This window comes from Manacus candei, unplaced genomic scaffold (assembly GCF_025592945.1).
Source record: "Manacus candei isolate 608988 ecotype Guabito, Panama unplaced genomic scaffold, ASM2559294v1 h1tg000047l, whole genome shotgun sequence".
Taxonomy (NCBI): domain Eukaryota; kingdom Metazoa; phylum Chordata; class Aves; order Passeriformes; family Pipridae; genus Manacus; species Manacus candei.
In genome coordinates this window covers 4,609,076-4,628,233 of record NW_026138095.1, presented here as the reverse complement: position 1 = coordinate 4,628,233, position 19,158 = coordinate 4,609,076, and the positions used below count along the sequence as shown (strand labels likewise).

General features: G+C 40.3%; 1 protein-coding gene across 2 annotated transcripts in view; it reads left to right on the top strand.

Moving 5' to 3' along the window:
• The window catches only part of ANKFN1 (ankyrin repeat and fibronectin type III domain containing 1), a 129,693-nt gene that overhangs the window by 51,498 nt on the left and 59,037 nt on the right, over window positions 1-19,158 (top strand). For both annotated transcript variants that reach the window (XM_051797926.1, XM_051797928.1), the window contains 2 exons: window positions 9,611-9,746; window positions 12,925-13,126. In XM_051797926.1, the coding sequence (XP_051653886.1) occupies window positions 12,941-13,126 (186 nt within the window). In that variant the 5' untranslated portion in view covers window positions 9,611-9,746; window positions 12,925-12,940. The remainder of the gene's footprint in view (window positions 1-9,610; window positions 9,747-12,924; window positions 13,127-19,158) is intronic.

Genomic DNA, 19,158 nt, shown 5'->3' with positions numbered 1-19,158 from the left:
GTTTGAACATGCTTTTCTGAGTGTCTGCATGTCCTTCAGAAAATAAGAACTGTATTATAGCAATATGATATCAGTCTCACAGTTGTATTTAAACTGGGAGACTGTGATATAATAATGAGTTCAGTAATCAAACTTTTCTATGATATTAAAATACCGATACTTTGGCTTTTGCTGAAGTACAGATTCATTCCTTAGTGCTAAACTGATTTTTAAAGTAGCCTCATTTAAATAGCCTCATTTAAAGAAAAATTATGGAATTATTAGTTGACCACTAGCTTTATCCTGTTCTAACTTTATGTAATCTAATCTATGGGTTTTCCTAATACAGTTATCAATGTAGCATGTCAGTAATGTGAAAATTCAGTTGCATGGTAACTTCTTGAATGGGAGAGTAAAAATCAGGGGAGGGGGGTAAAAATCAAAAGATTGGACAGAATTTCAGCATTTCTGTTAAGCCATATAATAAGATTTAAATACTGGAACAATATTAATGTCCAATTCTAGCTCTGCCACAGCTACACTTAATAACCATTGGACAAACCTCTCTTGCTACTTTCCTTTTCCTGTTCCCTCTGTTTGCAATCCATGGACCTTTCAAGTGTTTGTACTTGCAGCAGTAATTCCCATACAAAACACCCATCTCTGTGCTGAAGACAGTGTGAAAATGTATCTCAGTTTTCTGATAGAATATTGAAAAAGGGATTGCTCTGTCATTGAACCCCTTTGTTAAAATTTTTTTTCATGGTTGCTCCTTACCTATGATTTAATGCTGAAGTTGTTCGTGCCAGCTTGACTTTTCCCCCCTGTCTGTAGCTCAATATTTCTCTCAAGAACAGTCACCTTGTTTGTATTGAACAGCAGGCAACAGAGCCATCTGCACCAGCAATTCTAAGAAAGAGCCCTGTGATTCATGTTTAACACTGAGTCTTCCCAAGTGCAGCTGGAATCACCAAATTGACCTTCTGTTATTCAGCAAATTTATGTAAAAGATGAAGCAAGGCAACAAATTCATCCTGCATGCCGACAGTTGCTAATGCTCAAGTTCTTTCTAATTAGGGCCCCTAATTAAAACCAAACTACATAGTTTTATCAGAAAGTACAGGCAAGAGAAAAGATCAGGTGCTTCCAAAGTATTGCAGCACAAGATTTTCTGTGAAGAGGATTGTGTATAATAAATTATCATCCATGTCATTGCAAATCTGTGGCTTTATTGCTGGCTGAGTAGCAACACTGTATGTTGTCTGGAATCTGTTGCAGTAGTGCCTATTTGGGAAAAGGGGCAGAGGCCCAGATGCAGGAATTCTTCCAGAATAGTGCCTTCAAGAGGCAAATTATATTCTCAGTTGCAACCATTCAAAAGACCTGCGTTGAGTGAAACTCTGCAGAATACGACCTAAAGCATATTATTTACCAATATAAAAAAAGTCAAAAAACAGGGATTCAAATTGGTGTGATAAAACTGCACATTTTTGGGTTTGTGCCTTGGGGGGAAGGGGTGATTTTACAATCAAGAAGAGCATCTGAATTAAAACCTTGGGAGTCGTTTGTTTTTTTCTGTACAAACGCTCAGGTGTCATATTGACCAGTGTTATTTGAAGGATAATTCTCTTGTCAGCACTTAATATCTGTAGAACTTCACTTGGGCTCAGTGTTGCCTCTGGGAGAGGGGGCACTCATGTCCGAGTTATCTCTGACTCACACACACACAGATCGTGCCCCTTTTCAAAAAAAAATACACAGAGACAAGCTATTCAGTGAGAGGTTTCACATTGTGTGAATTCAGTTAATTTCTCCTTATAGCACCTCATAATTTTTCAGAACAGGGATCATTAATCATTCCAAAGTGTGTAGAAGTTCTTGTGATAGCTGTAAGACCACCAAACACCGACCCTGAAGGAAATTAATTCCTAAAGGTGAAAAGCAAGTGTTTTCTTAATTAAGCCACCTAAGCAGCCTGGGTTTGCAAATGTTTATTAAGGCTATTCAGATGAAGTCAGATTAGCACTTCTAGCTGCAGAGAATGTTGTTTCATTGGACCATGAGTCCTTGTTTTCAAATCAATATCCCATCTTTAGCAAATTATATTCCCCATCTGTCTCCTGTGACAGCTCTAATGAATGTAATATCTGGCTGATGATGTACAAACACTTTTGAAGTTCTTCATTTATAAGAATATAGGTAGTAGTTATTTATAATATTCTGTTGGGGTGTTGGTTTTTTACACTTTTTGAAGTTAATTTTTAATATTTTCAATGTGCTGCATGTAACTGAAACATAAGTGAACATGTAGATAACAAAACATTCTTGATACAGGAAACTTTTAGGGTATGTGAGCCTGAGATCTCAAAGGTTTTCCCAGCCAACATCTCTACTCTGGGACTAACAAGTGTTTTAATGTGGTTTGAAGAAAAAAAGGTGATGAGACTGAACCAGCTCAGAGTGTGATTTGGAGCAGGCCAGGAGTTGTCCTGCCCACAGTGGATTCCAGCACTTGCCAGAGTCCTGTTGTGTGCTGGAAGTGCCAAGATTAGCCAGCATTGTTCTTTCTGATGTGAGGATTAGGAGACTGAGTAAAGACATCCCAGTGGGCCTTTGAACAGGAGGGAAGTTCATAGACCTCAGGATCTGTCCTTTACCACAACCCCTCCTGAAGAGGGACTGGGTTCCTTTCAGTCCTGAAAGGAATAATAGGTGGCTTGAAGGCTGCATGCCGTGGATTTTGCTAAGTCAGAACCTGAATATGGGGAATAAACCCAAGAATCTCCTGGTCTGAATCAGATTCTCTTTGACTTTTTGGAAACCAGAGTAAGACCTGCTGCAAGCTGCCTTGAAAAGCAGGAGTTTATTTCAGCTTCATTTCTCACCTTTGCAGTGGGTTGATGCATTAGTGAGGATGGGAAGAAGACAGAGGAATGGGAAGAGAAGCTGTGAACCACATCCATCCAAAGAGGATGTGCTGCTGGGAGCAGTGACCCCTTCCTGGTCTGATCTCCTTTCTGGTGGTGGAGAGGACTCAGAACACAGGGAGGCTGAGTACTGGGGTTTATTGCTTACTGACATGACTAATTGAAAGGGAACAGATTCATCAGTTTTAGAGCTTAAGGAAAGTGATGAGAAGATATTTTCATGAGCTGCTGTTCTCGCTGCTTCATATTGTAAAAGCCTCCACTGCAATAAAAAAGTAATGATTTTTGGCAAAGTATGTTACAGATCTTTTCTGCTCTACACAGGAAAGATTTGGTTGCATCTCCTGCATTTTAATTTCACTTTTATTGAAATGTTGCACTTGAGGAAAGAACAATCCCGTATTTTGAGTTTTGCCACTGATTTTGCTGTGCCCCTTGAAAAGTACACACAATGATATGTCCTTGTCTCTGTAAAATACAGAAAGGTTTTAACAAAATTTGTTGTGTCCCTGTACATTGCCTCTGCAGTAAACCTTGGATCTTCGTGATTTGAAAGCTCTCATAAATGCTCTGTAACAAATGAAGGTTTAAATGTGCTCTTGAACTCCATGTGAAATAGAATGGCACTGGAAAATCTGGAATTACTTCACAGCAATTGCTTCTATTCTGTTTAGGTTTTTGTATCGCTCCTGTGAGACACTGGTTTGGAATTCCTCAGAGTTATTTTCATTTTAACTCAAATGTAAATGAACAGCCACATCAGACCAAGTGATTGCAGTATGAATTCCAGCCTGTGGAAAACTCTCACAGCCAGAATTTGGATGCTCCTCTGTAACAGAGATGGCCTAGGGGGCTACTCACAAAAGCTGCTCCAGTGAGACAGATCTCCTTTGGTTCTTCCTCTGCTAATGCAGACAAATAGGCTCTGGGTTTGAATTGTTGTTATCTAGAATAATCTATCTCCATCAGGATCTGGACAAATTATTCTCCCCAGGTAAATGTTAGCCTTTGAAAACAGCCCCCCTCTTCCTACTCCTTGTCCTCAGCAGCCAAGTTTTCCTGCAATGGTACCTTCTTCGAGTGTTGTTTGGTTTGGTTTGCATTTTTTTTGTTTGTTGGTTGGCTTTTTGTGTCTCTTTTTAAATGCCTGATTTTAATTTGTTAAAGAGAAATCATTGCTTGCAAACAGATCTCTGCTTTTATCAGGGCAAACAAGGTGCTCTTTAAGGAGTATCTGATTAATGAAAAAAACAGTGTTTGGTGTTCACAGAACAGTAGGAAGTTGTTCTTTTGTTATCAAAGTTGTCTCTTTATTCAGTATGAAAAATGATAACAGTTGTGTAGTGCTTTATAACAGATGCTCTTATACAAGTTTTGCAGAAAAGGGAGATCAATCTTCAGAAATAGGTCTTATATTAGTAAGTACACTGCTAATTGCTGCAATCACACAAAAATTGCAATGACACCTATATATTTACATGTTCTTTTTGTGTTTTTTAATGACTGTGTCACAACTCTAAAAATGTAGCTTAAAAAAAAATGTGCTTCTCTGGAGTTGTATGTCTGCCTCTGTTCAGCTTTGTTCCATGCTCAACATTGGTAAATTCTGGTTTTTCTTTATTCTTCCCTAATCTAGAAATTGCCAGCTGTGAAAAGCCTCCTAATTTCTGTTTGTAATATATTCTGCTGTAACTTGAATTAAATGCAGTGCAGCTGGGAGTAGTCATGGCCAAACAATACATGGCATAAATTATCTCTATCTGGAGCATCTGACTAGATAGCATAATCAACAGGAGGCTGACAAAACATCACAGTTGTGCTGCTGTTGCTGACAACGTCATTATTTCTGTGATGTTCAGCTGGGTAATTTGTTTCTGATGAACAAATTATCTTATAGGAGGATAAGGATCTTGGGGAATGAGTATCTTCGGATATGTCCAGTGGTCTTACGTACTTTTACATGCTTTCTGAAGATAGATGTGTTGGCACAAATTTAGGGGGTTTTCCCAATCTGGAGAACAATTATAGGCACCATCAGCAAAAAGTGAGTTCTGTTGGTTCTGAAGTAGGGCAGCATTCCCATCAAGCAAGGTTGGTGCACATCTCTTGGTTGGTATGTGGATCCCTAAGGGAGCAGCAGCTGCTCTTTAATTCCTTGGTTCAAACAGGAAGGTGGTAGACTTATTCTACCAAAGTATTTCTGTTTGCCTTAACATACACTCCAAATGATCCCACATGACTAAGGAGTGTTTTGCAGCTCAGACACTCCAGGCCTGATTCTATTCCACTGCAGCCAGGAATTGTTATGTGACTGTGACTGTACCAGAAACCATGCCACCTTTATGGAATTCCGAGCAAACAGCCCTGGTTTTCTGCTGGTTCACCTAAAACCAGACTCAGAGATCCAAGCAGCAAGGCCACAGCTCCAAGGCACTGCTGCCCTCCAGGCTGCCCCAAAGCTGGAGCACTCCCGGCCTCCACAGCCCTTCCTGTGCAAGTGGGAGCCTGCGAGCCCCGAGTGCTGCTGTGTCTGCCCCCCTCAGCCCTGCAGCAGAGCCTGGGTGGGCTGAAATCCGGGTTGTGCTGAGAGGAGCACAGGTTGGGAGCCCCGGATCCAGCAGGGAGCCTGGAGGAGCCAGGGCTGCCAAGCTCAGTTCCATTTAGTCACTTTGCATCACGGGCGTCTCAAATATTTCAAAACACTCGGGAAAATTATTTCATTGGGAAATTTTCTAAACTTACTCCAAGCACAATTTTTTTTTCTTCACTCGCAATTTCAGAATTTCTTAAGTTTGATCACGTCTGTGACTGATGAACTGGGAAATATTTGTCTTTTTTTTACGAGCACACTGAATACTACTGTGTCTCTGTGGATAATAGGTTATTTGCTGTGGATTTGGATCAAGAACACTGCCTAAAGGAACTAGTGAAATGGTAAGACTCAGATCAATGTCCTTGAGGAAACACAAGAAATCAGGGAATAGGACAGAGAATTAACAAATTGGCAAAGGGGTATGTGTGAAAGATGATAGGTAAACAAGGAGCCAGAGAGGCAGGAATTGCCAAAACCAGAGTTGGAATTTACTGCAGTACCTTATATGTATAAATGCTTGCAAGAAATAATGAGGGGGGAGGGGGCAAAGAAAGATATACTTTTATAGGCTTTAGGGAGTTTTGTTTTTATTTTACCTTTCCCACTGAATACTTTTGACTGTAATAAAAAAACACCCCAATATTTCATTTCAAGGAACAGAGTCACTTTATCCACCTTTCTAGTCATGGATTTTCAAAATGAGAGAGCATACAAATGCCAGCCAGAGCTATCCTGACCATGCTACTTTGGGAGAGGGGCTGGAGATCCCATTCCCAGGTATCCAATCTGCCTGGCTCCGTTGCCTGATATCAGATCTGACAACTGAGCAATATTTGTTCTTTGAGGAGGATTATGAACAGCCTAAAATACAGCTTTGTCTCTTATGATGATGAGAGCTTTGTTATGGGCTGATTTGGAAGAAAAGTCAGGCTCTATGTGAGATTCTTTGCTCCAAACTTCCCACCCGGCTTCCAGGCTATTGGTCTACCAAATGTTTTTCCCAAACTCAGTCTGTGCGATACAAAACAAGGGAACGTTTCTGGGGATGGAGGACGTGGGATGCCATCTGCAAGGAAGAGTTGGACATCGTGTGCTGGGGACAAGGCGGTCCCTGTGTGGCCGCTGCTCCAGGGACCACTCCAGGATTTTGGAGAACTGGGCGAACGCTGCCACCTATCGATGGAGGACGCGAAAACCTGGGACACGGAGCGGCGCTGAGAGCTCCTCATCCCTCGCCTCCCTCATCCCAGAAACGTCCCAGGGAAGAAGCAAACAGAATTTGCTAAATGGAGCTGACTGCCAATACAACAGCAAAAATATCTGTGGGGTACAAAGCTGAGATCAACAGGGGGGAACGTTTTGGTGACAGTGTCGGTGAATCAGCCAACTTGGGTGGCCTCTCTGAATGAAATGTCCCATTAAACAAACATCTTCACAAAAATGTGGGGCTCTAGCAACAGTAATAATAACAACAACTTGTGGAATCAGCTCACGGTGTGCACTGCAGGTAGTGAACTTCTGGAGTCATCAGTCATGGAATGAAAATCTCAGTAAGTCAGCAGTGTGAGTATAGCCACCAAAATACTCTGTTTGACTAATAAGTGTGGAATATCAGCAAGTGCAGTAATAAAAGGCTGACATCTCCAGGTCATCTCATGGGAGCATCAAAGGCTTGAGAACAAACAAATTTCAGTACAAGATCAGACTAACAGATCTGCTTCCCTGTGTTTATCGTAAACCCAGGTGTTTGTTTTCTGAAGGTCTTTTAGTCTTCTCCATTTCCACAACTAGATGTAAGTGCCTCTTGCACCCACTTATACACATGCAATAATAATTTTCAGTAATCGATTTCATGACTTTATAATTTGATAAGTTTATTATTACTCCTCTTACCTTGCTGAGTGCTCTTTTGTGTCTTCTGGCTTTTGAACAGCTTAATAATGAACTTATATTCATAGGTCAGGGAGATCATAAATATGGGGGGGGTTATATTAAAAAAATCCTAGTTGTCTTTCACAGAACTAGCTTGGGCAAGAAAACATCTTGACTTTTGCTGTTGTACCAAATATTGTTTGGGTAGCAATAGAGAAGTATTAAGCATTATAAAAATTGAAATGGCAACTGTACAAGGGCTACTTTCCACCAGTCTGAAGAGAGAAAGCAAAGGAGAGAAGGAGGAGTATTGACCCACAGTGAGAAACTTCTAGAAAATGTTCAAGAATAGACTAGTTTCAGTAAACTCACTTAAGATTTATCCCTGAAAGCAGCTGGAAATTGAGAATTCATTCCCAAGTGAGCTCCATAGGTGGGGTCCATACAGACCAAAAAAACCTTAACCAGGGATTTGGACTCAGAAGAATCATGTCTATTTAGCACAGCACTTAAAATGGATTTTTTAGGCTTACATTTAATTTGAACTGATGTAAACCTCTCAGATTTTCAGCATGCTTTTTTTCCAGATAGTATCTCAGTGTTAGAGAGGTATTTGGTGGTTTTTAAAAGATTTCCAATTTCCTCCTGTTGGCAAGGAGCACTGACCTCAGTCAGCTGTCCTGCTGCCTTCTGACTGATGATCCCTAGGAGGGGCAGAACAAAAGAGGGAACCCTATACACTCTGATTTTCACAGTATAGGAGGAGGAATGTTGTTCATAGTATGTTGTCCCAGCACTTTTCAATTCTCTGCTGCAGTAAAACACATAAGTAATTGCATTTGATATTCTTGTTATGTCCTTGAGATACATCCGTGTGCATGTTAACACCCCCACGTGGATATGGATGCATATGTGCATAGAGAAAAACCCTCAAAGAAGGGTTTGGTCCATATCCAGATTGATCTAAAAATACAGACTAAGTTCAAGTTCCATTATATACAAACATCAGGCCTGGGACTATGTTTTAGGTTCAGCTACTTGGGCGAAAGGCTGCTATTTAGTAGGAGGCACAGCATCCTGAACTGAGTCCTGAAAGGTGGGAGAATCAGGCTGATCACCGGATTTTGGGAGGTTTCCAACATTTTCCAAAAGATCAAACATCATGTCTGAATAAAACCAGGGGAATTTTTTCAGCAGACTGTAACTCCAGCTCTGATATCCCTTTAAAAACAATAAAAAATACCTTTTCTGTAGATATTATTGATCACTGGCTATGACAGACCCAGGAATTAGTGTGTTTTAATTCTTTTCTATTGCCAGATGTTACACAGGAGTGTTCTGGTTACACAAATTTAACCCAGTGGGCTGTCCAGAAGGATAACAATTTTCTAGATTGTTGTTTCTCTTTGATTATCACCTACACTATTTTTAGAATTCTAAGTACAGCTATTCCATATTTGACTTAGCAACATTTTTGTGGGTTTCCGTGGGATCCTGCATTTGCATTTTTAGCCCTATAGTAAAAAAAAAAATAAATTAGATTTCGAAATGCCACCATTCTACTATTTTGGAAGCTGCTAATGCAGACATTACAGGACCTGTTTCACTAGGGTTTGTTTTTCTTATTCATTTAATAATCTTTTTTTTAAGCATAACCTGCTCAGGCTGGGAGCTTTCCAGTGATCCTGCAGATGTCCCACAGCTATGGCTCTGGTTGCTGCTTTTGTTGCTATGATTGCAGACAGCTGTAGTGGCAGCGTGCTTCAAGAAAGAAGAAACAATACATCACATGCAACAAGCATTACTGCACTGAGTGTAGCACTGGGATTTTTTTCTTCCCCTTTTGATTGTTTTAACACAAAGCCAACTGCTTGAAGATGGCTGCATTAATGTCTTTTTGCCCATATTTCGTGGCAAATTAATTACAGTGGCAGTTTGGTTTACTCTGGCAGTAATTCTTTTTTCTCCTTGCACGCTGTGCTGCTGATCAGTTTTGAAGGCTACAACAAGCTAAAAGCACACAGGACCCATGGCTTCTTTGACATGGAAACAAGAGCTTCCCAGAGCAGTCACTCCTGTAGCTGCACAGGTAACTCGAGTACAGTTAAGGCACCAAACATTTTACCTGTGATACAACACTATTTGCTTTCAATACTGTTCTGCTCTGAGATTTTATCAGCAGTCTTGGACTTGTGTAATTACTAGTAATAAGCTTTTCCATATCTGATCATTCATGCAGTATAAGGAAGAGGTTTACTCATTCTGCCCAGAGGCTGAGCCAGCAGAGACAGCAAAGCTAATGTGATCCATTGAAGGAAGACAGTGGACAATTACCAGCAACTTGTTCACGTTTTTGCCTTGGATAGCCTAAGCTGGTAAGTAAAATTTAACTCTTTAATGCATATATTCTTCATTATTAGTTTCAACTCTAAGACGGTTTCATAAACATTCAGTGTGGAGTGGTTTCTCAGCTGTTGTGTTTTCCTAAAATGTGAAGTTAATGCTTTCACAGCTATGCTGTGCCCTACCAGTGCACCTGTCTGTACAGTTTTGCATATGTGTGCCACAGACAACAGAGAGTGAGCTATAATTTAGGTTTGGGTTTTTGTCTCTCTCTGTAATATTTTTTTAAAGGGCATGAACATTTGCTCAGTATTTGGCAATTATAAAAAAAAAAGCTTTTGTAAGGGCAACTGTTTCATATTCATTTGTATTTGAATTTGAATTTGTAGCACCCTGATTTGGGGGAATAAAATGATTACTTTAGTGCTTAGAAGGGCAAGTAGAAATTCTATCACTGAGACTGAGCTACAGGATGTGCAGCATGAAATGTGTGTGGGGAGCCCTCAGTCCCTGGTTTGGTACAGGCAGGGTGACAGTCACACAAACCAGACTGGGCTGGTGGGTGTTCCCAGGGTGGTGCAGTAACTGTTTCCCCAGAGAGCTGCCCTAAGACTTTTGTGGGGTTTCATTCTTGGAAATGCAAACTGCTGCTAGTTATGAACAGTTACAAGGGGAGCTGCTGTTGTCATTCTATCTAGTTCTGCCTTTTACTGAGAAACCTTGGGCTGTGCTGTTTGCTGCAGTTCTCCACTTGCTGTGGGAATGCAAGTTGGATCACACATCTCCAAACCATAAGGAAATGTCTTTATTTCACCCTGACCTGTGTCACCTTTGTGCAGAGGCTTCCATAGGTGAAAAATCAAATGGATCAGTTCTGGACATCTCCTGTTTCTAAATTAGTCTTTGATGTGCTGTAACAATTTTCATTGTGACAATGATTTATCCTGAGCCTAAGTGCATTTCAGCTGGGGGATTTGTTATTTTAGTCAAGACAATGCACATTTCAGGACTTCACCTGATTGTTGAGGCAAGGATTTGGTTGTAAAAAAATCCAAAATTAGTAACTTTAAATGGAGCCTAAAACTGCTCTCATGAAATAGTTTATGTCTGTAAAAACAAAGTGACAACATCTAAACCCCCCCCTCTGCTTACCATTGTAGAATCATGTGAATCAAGCTGTTTGTTTCCTTATTTCTTATTATGTTTTTACCCATGATTTTGCTCTATCTCATTCACATTGCTCTCCTGGGAGTTGTTTCTACAGCATAATAAGACCACATTTCCAGAAAGTTTTCCAGAATATGCAACTTACCTTTCTTCTTTCATTTCATACCTTGTATGTGACTAGAAAACATGCTCAGTATGATAATGTTGCAGCATTTTGCATCTTACTGTTTCAGTACAGTGGTGAAAAAATGCAGTTCATTTGCATTATGTTATTCCAGCTATTGCTTTATTGTTCTGTGTTTATTCCCTGCACTAGTCCAGGATATTGATGGTGAGTATACAGGGAACATTTCTGTGTTTCAAGTCATTTGTGATGCCTCAATTCTGTGTGGATAGCAAAGGTGCCACCCATTTTATTGGTGAATAGCTGCCATTTTTAAGGTGCAGACTCACCTGCTCGAGATTTAATAGAAACTTTGATGAGATTATAAGTGATTCCATTATCTTCTTCCACGTGTTTCAGGCTTAGGGGTCTGCTCTGGCCATCTACTGACAAAGCTTCCATGTGTAACATGGACAGTCGTGAGGGTGTTTGGGTTTGCACAGTGAATGCAAACTGTTCTGTCTCTCCTGAGTTTACTACTGACTGTGTGGTATTTGGTATTCAATGACTGTACTCTTGAAATCAAATGGTTTTGGGAAATTGAAACTTCCTTTGCAAACATGCCTATGGCAATTATTGGCCTATTTTTGTCCACAGTTTGGGACTGTGTCTCGACCCACACTCCACTGTTAGTAGGGAGAAATTCTTGAAAACAGATGTTAAGAGGAGAAATTTATGTGGGATAATCTGTAGCACTATATAAAAATAGAAACTGGATGTGTTACTCTAAGTAACTGAGAATTACATTATTAAATTTGATCAATTGCTGAGTTTCTTTAAAATATTAATAACAGAGAAAAGTGGAAGGTGGATAATCATTTTATTCCATAAGCTCAGAGAAAATCAGTCCAAAATCTTTGCAGTATTGAGTCTCAGAGAGCTTGTTTCTCATCATATCCACACTTGCACATTAGTTTCAGGGATGCAGCTCACATAATTCCCTTCTGATTGCACATGCTGTTGTTCTAATTTAACAAAGTCCTCTCATCACATATGACAATTGTGTTGACTCTGTCTCTCCTCATTCAGAGACCTGGTCTCCCTTCAATACCCTGTGCCTGTGGAGAATATGTGAGATTACACAGAATCAGATACTTTTGTGCTTGGGGTGTCTGCTCACCACAGTGTACAAGTGAGAAAGAAAGATGTAGACAGAAAAGAAGGGAATGTGAAGAAATGGTGCATTTTTGTCACCTTTGACTTCGAGGGGATAGTTTCCTATGCTTGAAGTTGGGTCAAATCTGATTCTTAGGCGAAATTATTCCCACATAAAGTAATTCCAGAGTTAAATATTAATTCAATTTTTCCTAATATGGAAAAATTACTGTAATCATAGAACATAGAAAGTATTGTTTAATTATGAGATAATATGGAAATCTCATCAGGGTAGGCAGTCAGAGGCTGCAGTCCCTCTTGGAAGGGCTTGTGGTCTGAATGGACAGGACAAACACAGAGCAGGATAAAGTGATATAATATACAGACAAAACCAGTGCCTGTCCACTAACTGAGGAAGAAACCACTCAGTATGAAACTGTAAACAGCAACATTTAGTTTGGGTGTCATTTTTTCTGACACCTGCACACCAGAACTCACTCTGTCAAAAGGCTGTTTTCCTCACTCATTGAAACCCCTTCTTAGACAAATTAGCGAATAATTTTGAAGTGGTCTGTTTTATTTTTGCCATCCTTCCTTCCCCCTCCCTGTACATATTCTATAAAGAGCAACTTGCCATTGGAAAAGCCCAAAAAAGTGGGTTCTAAGTGTTCCCAGCCTGTGGGTGAGCTCTCAGCCCCAGCAGCCTTGTGGTGAGCCTGTCACTGGGACAGTCCCAACCGACCGTGCGGCAAAACCTCGTTAAACAGCCGCTGCTTCTCTTCTAGAAACTTCCAGCTGAAAATGACCCAGCAAATGCACAACCTGAGTCTCCTCCAGACCAAGAAGCACAGCATGCCCTCCTCTCCCAACGCTGCCAAGCGGCTCTATCGGAACCTGTCGGAGAAGCTGAAGGGCAGCCACACGTCCTTCGACGAGGCCTATTTCCGAGCGCGCTCCGACCGCCTCAGCCTCCGCAAGACCTCCATGGTAATGACTTGAGCTCTAGCAACTTGCCAATTTACTCTCCTATTAATCTCCTCAATCAGTTTGCTTTTAATCTGAGCAGTTTTCATCGTCTGGCTTTTGCTCCCCGACCAACGCTGTGTGTTCCTCACAGCCTTACCCTTTGGGAGTCTTTGTAAGTAATTTGTAAGACTTTTATTTGAAAATAAAAGCCTGCCCTTCTTGAAGGCTAAAGACAGGCTGCCTTATGCAAGTGATGATGCTTTATTTTAGGAGTAAGGTTTTAACTTGGCATTAAGTGACCAAATGTGAATTAAATCTATACATGCAACAGCTCCTCTTACAAGAAATGAATAAAAAAGTATTTTGAGAAAACTGAAGGTGGCTTAAATAGAAGTGGAAGTGGAACTTGCAGGCCTGACAGATAAATGCAAGGTTGTTCAGAGACTGTAGTGATGGTCACTAGGTAAGACCACAGAATAAGATCACACATGGAGCAGTCTGGCCTGAGTACCCCATCCAAATCACAGCCAAGCACTCTGCTGCCAGCACTGCACAGCACATGCTGGACTTAACCCTCACAAGGGCTCCTGTTTCTGCCAGTGCTGGTGAAGTCACACAACCCCCAGTGCACAAATTTTGAAGAATGGCCTGTGTCCCTGAAATAACACCACAATGGAAGCTCAGTGCACAGTAGAACTTTTTGCTGGAGGAAGATAAACCTGCTGTTGATATTGCCAAAACAAAATAAATTCCCCTTTTCCATAAGTAGGAAGAACATCCTTCAACTTCTCCTCTGAATTATTTTGAAGGAGAGAGCTCCTCTCCTCTTCTGAAGAGCAGTGACTAATGGAGTGTCTGTGAATGCACCAGCAGACACCTCTTGGAACCACTTCTGTGCTCCACTAGAGCAGATGCTCAACACAATGCAGGAGTAAACTCTGAGTGTGTCTGGGCCAGACAACAAAAATTGTCAGAAGGAAAAAGCCCACTCTAGACTCCTTTAACACTCACAAATCTTTGTTATGTATGACACAAATTGTATGAATCAATGCAGGAATTGAAAATTATTTTAAAATCAAGTGGCAGATGCTATCCCCGAGGATATCCTGCCTTTCTTGAAGTTAGAGGACCCATGGAGATAGTTGTCTGTCTCCTGTGAAGAAAGACCAGGACCTGAAGGAAGCAGGGGATGGTCACTGCTTCCCTCAGCTCTGCCTGAGCCAATAGATTCTTGTTTTACAGGAGAAGCCTAAAACTCAAACAGGGCTTGAGAGCTGGAAAGCAGCCTTTGCATGGGAGCCAACAGCTGTGCTTTTGAGGCCATGGGTTTCAGTTTGTAGGGATGATTTGAATTGGGGTCTCAAAGTAGGAACTGTGGGAAAAGATTCTTTAGATGAATTTTTTTAGCCACTATCTTGTCCTACCTTTTTTTTCTAATTGCAAGCTTAAGTGTGACTAAGTGAGTGAAAGAGGAGGATAAAGTAGAGCTGGGGACCGTGCCAGAGCAGAGTGACATGCAGACTGAATGAGTGCCAGTCTGTCAGCATATCTTCTGACCAGTGTTTCTCCAAATACACACTTCAAATTACATATTCCTTCAAATATGGGATCTTCTGTCATACTTAACTAATGAGAAGAGAAATTGCCAGTGAGCCCAGCCAGAAGACTGAGGAGCAGGGCACTGCTGCTGAGGGCTGAGTCCTCTGCCAATCAAGCCAACTACTCACAGTCTCACTTCTGTCCCTCCTCGCTCCAGATCTGCCACGTGCTGGGAGTGCCTGTTCAGTCAGTCCTAGCTGTGACACTCCACCTCACCTGGTGAGGTGGGTGGTGTTTAGTGGGATACAGACTTATTTGTGCTCACTTTGTTTCCCCAGCCCACCCCACTGTCCTGGGGGTGTCACAGCTTTTATCACTGCTGACCCACAGCAAGCAGAGGTACCTGTAGGTCCTGCCAGTCCGGGGGCTGAGCTGGTGTGCACACCACTCAGTGAACACATTCCCACTCGACTCAAGAGGTTTGGGATCCCATTCTATCCATCCTGCTCATTGTTTTCCCAGTTTTCCCTAGAAATAAATAGCAAGGGGTGGAAATATTCCAGGTCAAGTTGCTGACTGATGTATTTTCTGATCACTGAGTTTCTGTGCCCCAGAGCGAAGTCGATGAGTAAAATCATGTCTCCAGACAAGTGAACAACATTTGTTAGAATTTGTTTTCTTTCAGCTTTGGCTAGTGAAGAGTTTTCTTTCCAGTCTCTCTTGCTGTGCAACACTTTCCATTCAGTAAATTGTTGTCTTGCTGCAGACATAGCAATGTCCCAAAATAGCTTTATTCTTGAACTCATGTTTATCAAAACAAGTCTTTGCAGAAACTGCTTTACCACTTTTTCCAACTCCAGTAGCACATAGTGGACTTTTTCAGTCAAACCTAGAGCAAATAGCTTGAAAGGGGCACTTCATTTTAATTAAGCTACATAAGATTGCATTTCTAAACACTCTGGCACTGAATCACTTACTGGAACATGGTTATTACTTACTGCAAAGCAATACTGTAGTTCTTTTCAGTATATACATTTGTGCATCAGAGTAACACCTAAATAAATTAATCACATAGCACAGCTGTCCAGCTAATGATTAGAGGCTGCAGGGCTGAGTCAAGGAAAAAGCAATGTAAAAACTGCTCCTAAATTTCTCCCAATCACTTGTAAACGTGATCCAGTTTCTCTTTGAATTCAGTGGTTTTGTCCTTTCAGAGCAGAAGAAAGTTATCTACTAAATGTAAATGAAGGCAGAAATCAGAAGGCTTTTGTTGGTATTTGTGACAATACCAGCTGGACTAAAATTGAGCACTTGGGTCTGAAGATATTGCCCCTTACCCCTGTTTGGATTTCTTATCCTTGGACTGCAGAAGTCTGAAAAACACTGCAACACTGGAGAGCCTTTTACATGGAATATGCTCAGCTTTTTGCAGAAAACTATATAATCTTCAAATACATTTCTGTTTTCTGTGTGAAAGCAAATAGTTGGGGAAAAGTTGGTCAGGGGTGTAGAGTATTTTTCTGGACTTAGTGGATGCAAAGTTCCAAATGGGGCAGTTCCCCGGCAGGGCTGAAGATGTAGCAGATATTTTGCTGCCTCTCCAGGATGTTTTTGAGTGAAAAAGCTCCAGCATGGTTAGATGGGCCCTGCTCTGAGCATGAGGGGTGCACACATGGGCTAGAAAGGCCATCTCACAGTTCCCAAGTTTTTACACTCTTTGGAGTCACAAGACTTGCCAACATATTTCAGCCTATTCCTTGTGTCTGAATTGTTCATTTGGAAAAGCTGATATTTGCAATTTGGTCTCATAATTGTTTGAACTGGATGAAGTAGCTTATAATATTCATGTTCTGCTTCTCATTTAAATCAGGGCAGCTTTTTCAATCAGATTTCTAATGAAATGAAGAAATAGAAATTTGCTTTTATTTTTTTCTCTTTTGGTGAAACAATCTTGCCAACAGGTTAGTTGGCAACAGTGTTTATGACAAATTAACTTAAACACGTGCTTAGATTCTGTTCAGCAACTTACTTAGGGCCAAAATTTCACAAATACTTCAAGTATTTCACTTGGCAAGCAAAAATCCAAAGATGCATTTTGAAAGGCATCTAGGCAGGTCTAAATCTTGATAACTGAATAAAAAAATAAACAAAAACCAAACAATTTAAATCAAAGTTTTTAAAATAATTCTACAATAATCAGTCAGATAGGTAATATCTGTTGTTAAAGTGGGTGTATATATATTTGAAAAGGACCAAATGCCTTTGCAAGCCATAATTTGAGTTAATGTCAGCTGTAATACCAAAGTTAACCATCTCTTATTTTTTTAATATGTAGCAGGGAATTTTTGTTTTATATAATGCAAGAAACTCCTGAGATGTAGCACAAGATTTTCTGAGTTTCACACAAAGTTTGAATTAAAGCCAAATAATGGTATTGAGCACTTAGGGTAACACTCCACAAATGTTAACTCATTTAACTTTTGTGCACATATGTAAAGCCAATTAAAAGAAAATTACTTTTAAAAAAAAAAAGGGAAAACCATGTGTGTACCCATTGCCACAGAAAGGAAAATGTGAACAGAGGAGTAACTACTTTCCTGTCACTCAGTAATATCACCAGCTTTACCTTTTTGCTCTGCTCTCAGACGGTTTCCAAAAATGAACTTAACTAAAAGAAATGCAGACTGATGTAGTAATTTAGTTTCCTTCAACAAATTCCCTTTGTAATAAGCTCTTGATTAATTTATTGCTAAATAAGTAGATTTTCCTTGCTGGGATCAGTTACAAGAGCAATATGATTTTGCTGGTTTTCTGATTGGATCAAAATGCAAATGACTCTGAAGCAAAATTATCCTGTATTTCCATAAACAACAGTAGAGAAGAACTTCCTATATCAGTAGTGGGAGCTGATGATATACAGCAAGTATCAGAATCATACCATTAATTAAAATATTTTTTAATTATAACTAAAATTACTTAAAATTCTTTTAACCTCTAGCCAGATCACTTCATGTTTCAGAGTAGGGGCAAAACACCAGAATAAGAGGAAGGTCTCTGATATCAAGATTATAAGGTGTTATATAAACAAGACATCAGATGTGTGGAGGAGCTACTGGAAGGCAAAGAAATATTGCTGCATTGCAGTAAAAAGTTCTGTCATTTTTTAAGTTTCACTTTATAATAAAAGAGATATGTGCTGTCTTCTTTGCTAACATTTTCTGGACATGTGCTCTCACTAATGACAGTGCATGTCCTCAGAGACAATTTTTTTTCTTGAACAGTGGTGGATAAAGAATGATGAATCGAGCTGCTCACCATCCAGCTCCCCCTTTTTCTGAGGTTTTTATCTTACACCTAACACTGAAATGTGGTCTAAATATTTGATAATAAAATTAAATCAGAATCTTACAATGTAGAGAAGAATCTCAACCCAAGAATTTGACAGAGCCCCAGGATTAGCACTGATGTTTTAGGCAGCATCTTTTTATTCTGTGTGGAAATCTACAGAAAAAATATTTCTCCACCATGAGCTGTCTTGTACTTCAGTGTCTAAAAGGGAGATTCCCAAGTCAGCACTACTGTCCCAGAATAGCTTTATTGCTGCATAGTTCCTCTCACCCTTAGACAACCATTTAACATGGGAATCTCATTTCTCTATACTGGCAATTTTGGGTAAAGGTCATTTAATGTACGTCTGTCCTCCTGTTCTGCTGATCCCTAAAATCCTGCACAGGTGGGGTCCATATTAAAACTTTTAGATAAAGTGATCTTTGCAATTTCTGAGTGTGGCACCAACACTTCACATGCCAAACAGCTGACCAGATCTCTGTCAGGCCTGGGAACTTCTGAAGACACTTTTAACTTCAAGCACAACTGAAAAAAAAACGCTCTAGAACCATCAAATTCCAGGGTGTAGCTGTGGACTCTCGTTCCCAGAACTGCTTGCAAACCATTAGCCCATGAATTTTAGGAGACAAAAGATGTTCCAGCAGGTCAGTGCTCTTTTTAAAAGTGCCATTTCACTGAGAGCAAAACTCAGACAGCCAAACAAAACTACATAAATTTAAAAAAGAAAATGAAATTTTGATGTGGTTGAAATGTTAATTTCTAATCACACTAGAAGATGGTTTCTATTTAATATTTATTTTTATAGAATAAAGAATACATTCTGTGATAAGGATTTTCTCTGTGTTCCCTCCATGTGGTTTCAGGTCACAGGGAGCTGGTTCACATCACATATCTGGATGAGTTGCTCTCTGATCCTTGCATTTCTTTAGCTCTGCCCAGGAGCACAACACACCTACAGAGATCTCAGTTCCTCTGCATGCTGAGCCCTCCTTGCCAGGCTGGGCCTCTTGCTCCTACTAATTCATACCAAAGAGGGGAAAAACCCTATTGGCTAATTATGGCAGTGGGACACTGGGAGAGAATGTAAAGAATCTTGGCAAATAACATGTCATTACTGTAGCTCCAGAAGGATGTTCTCATAACAGAAACCTGCAGGCCATGCTACT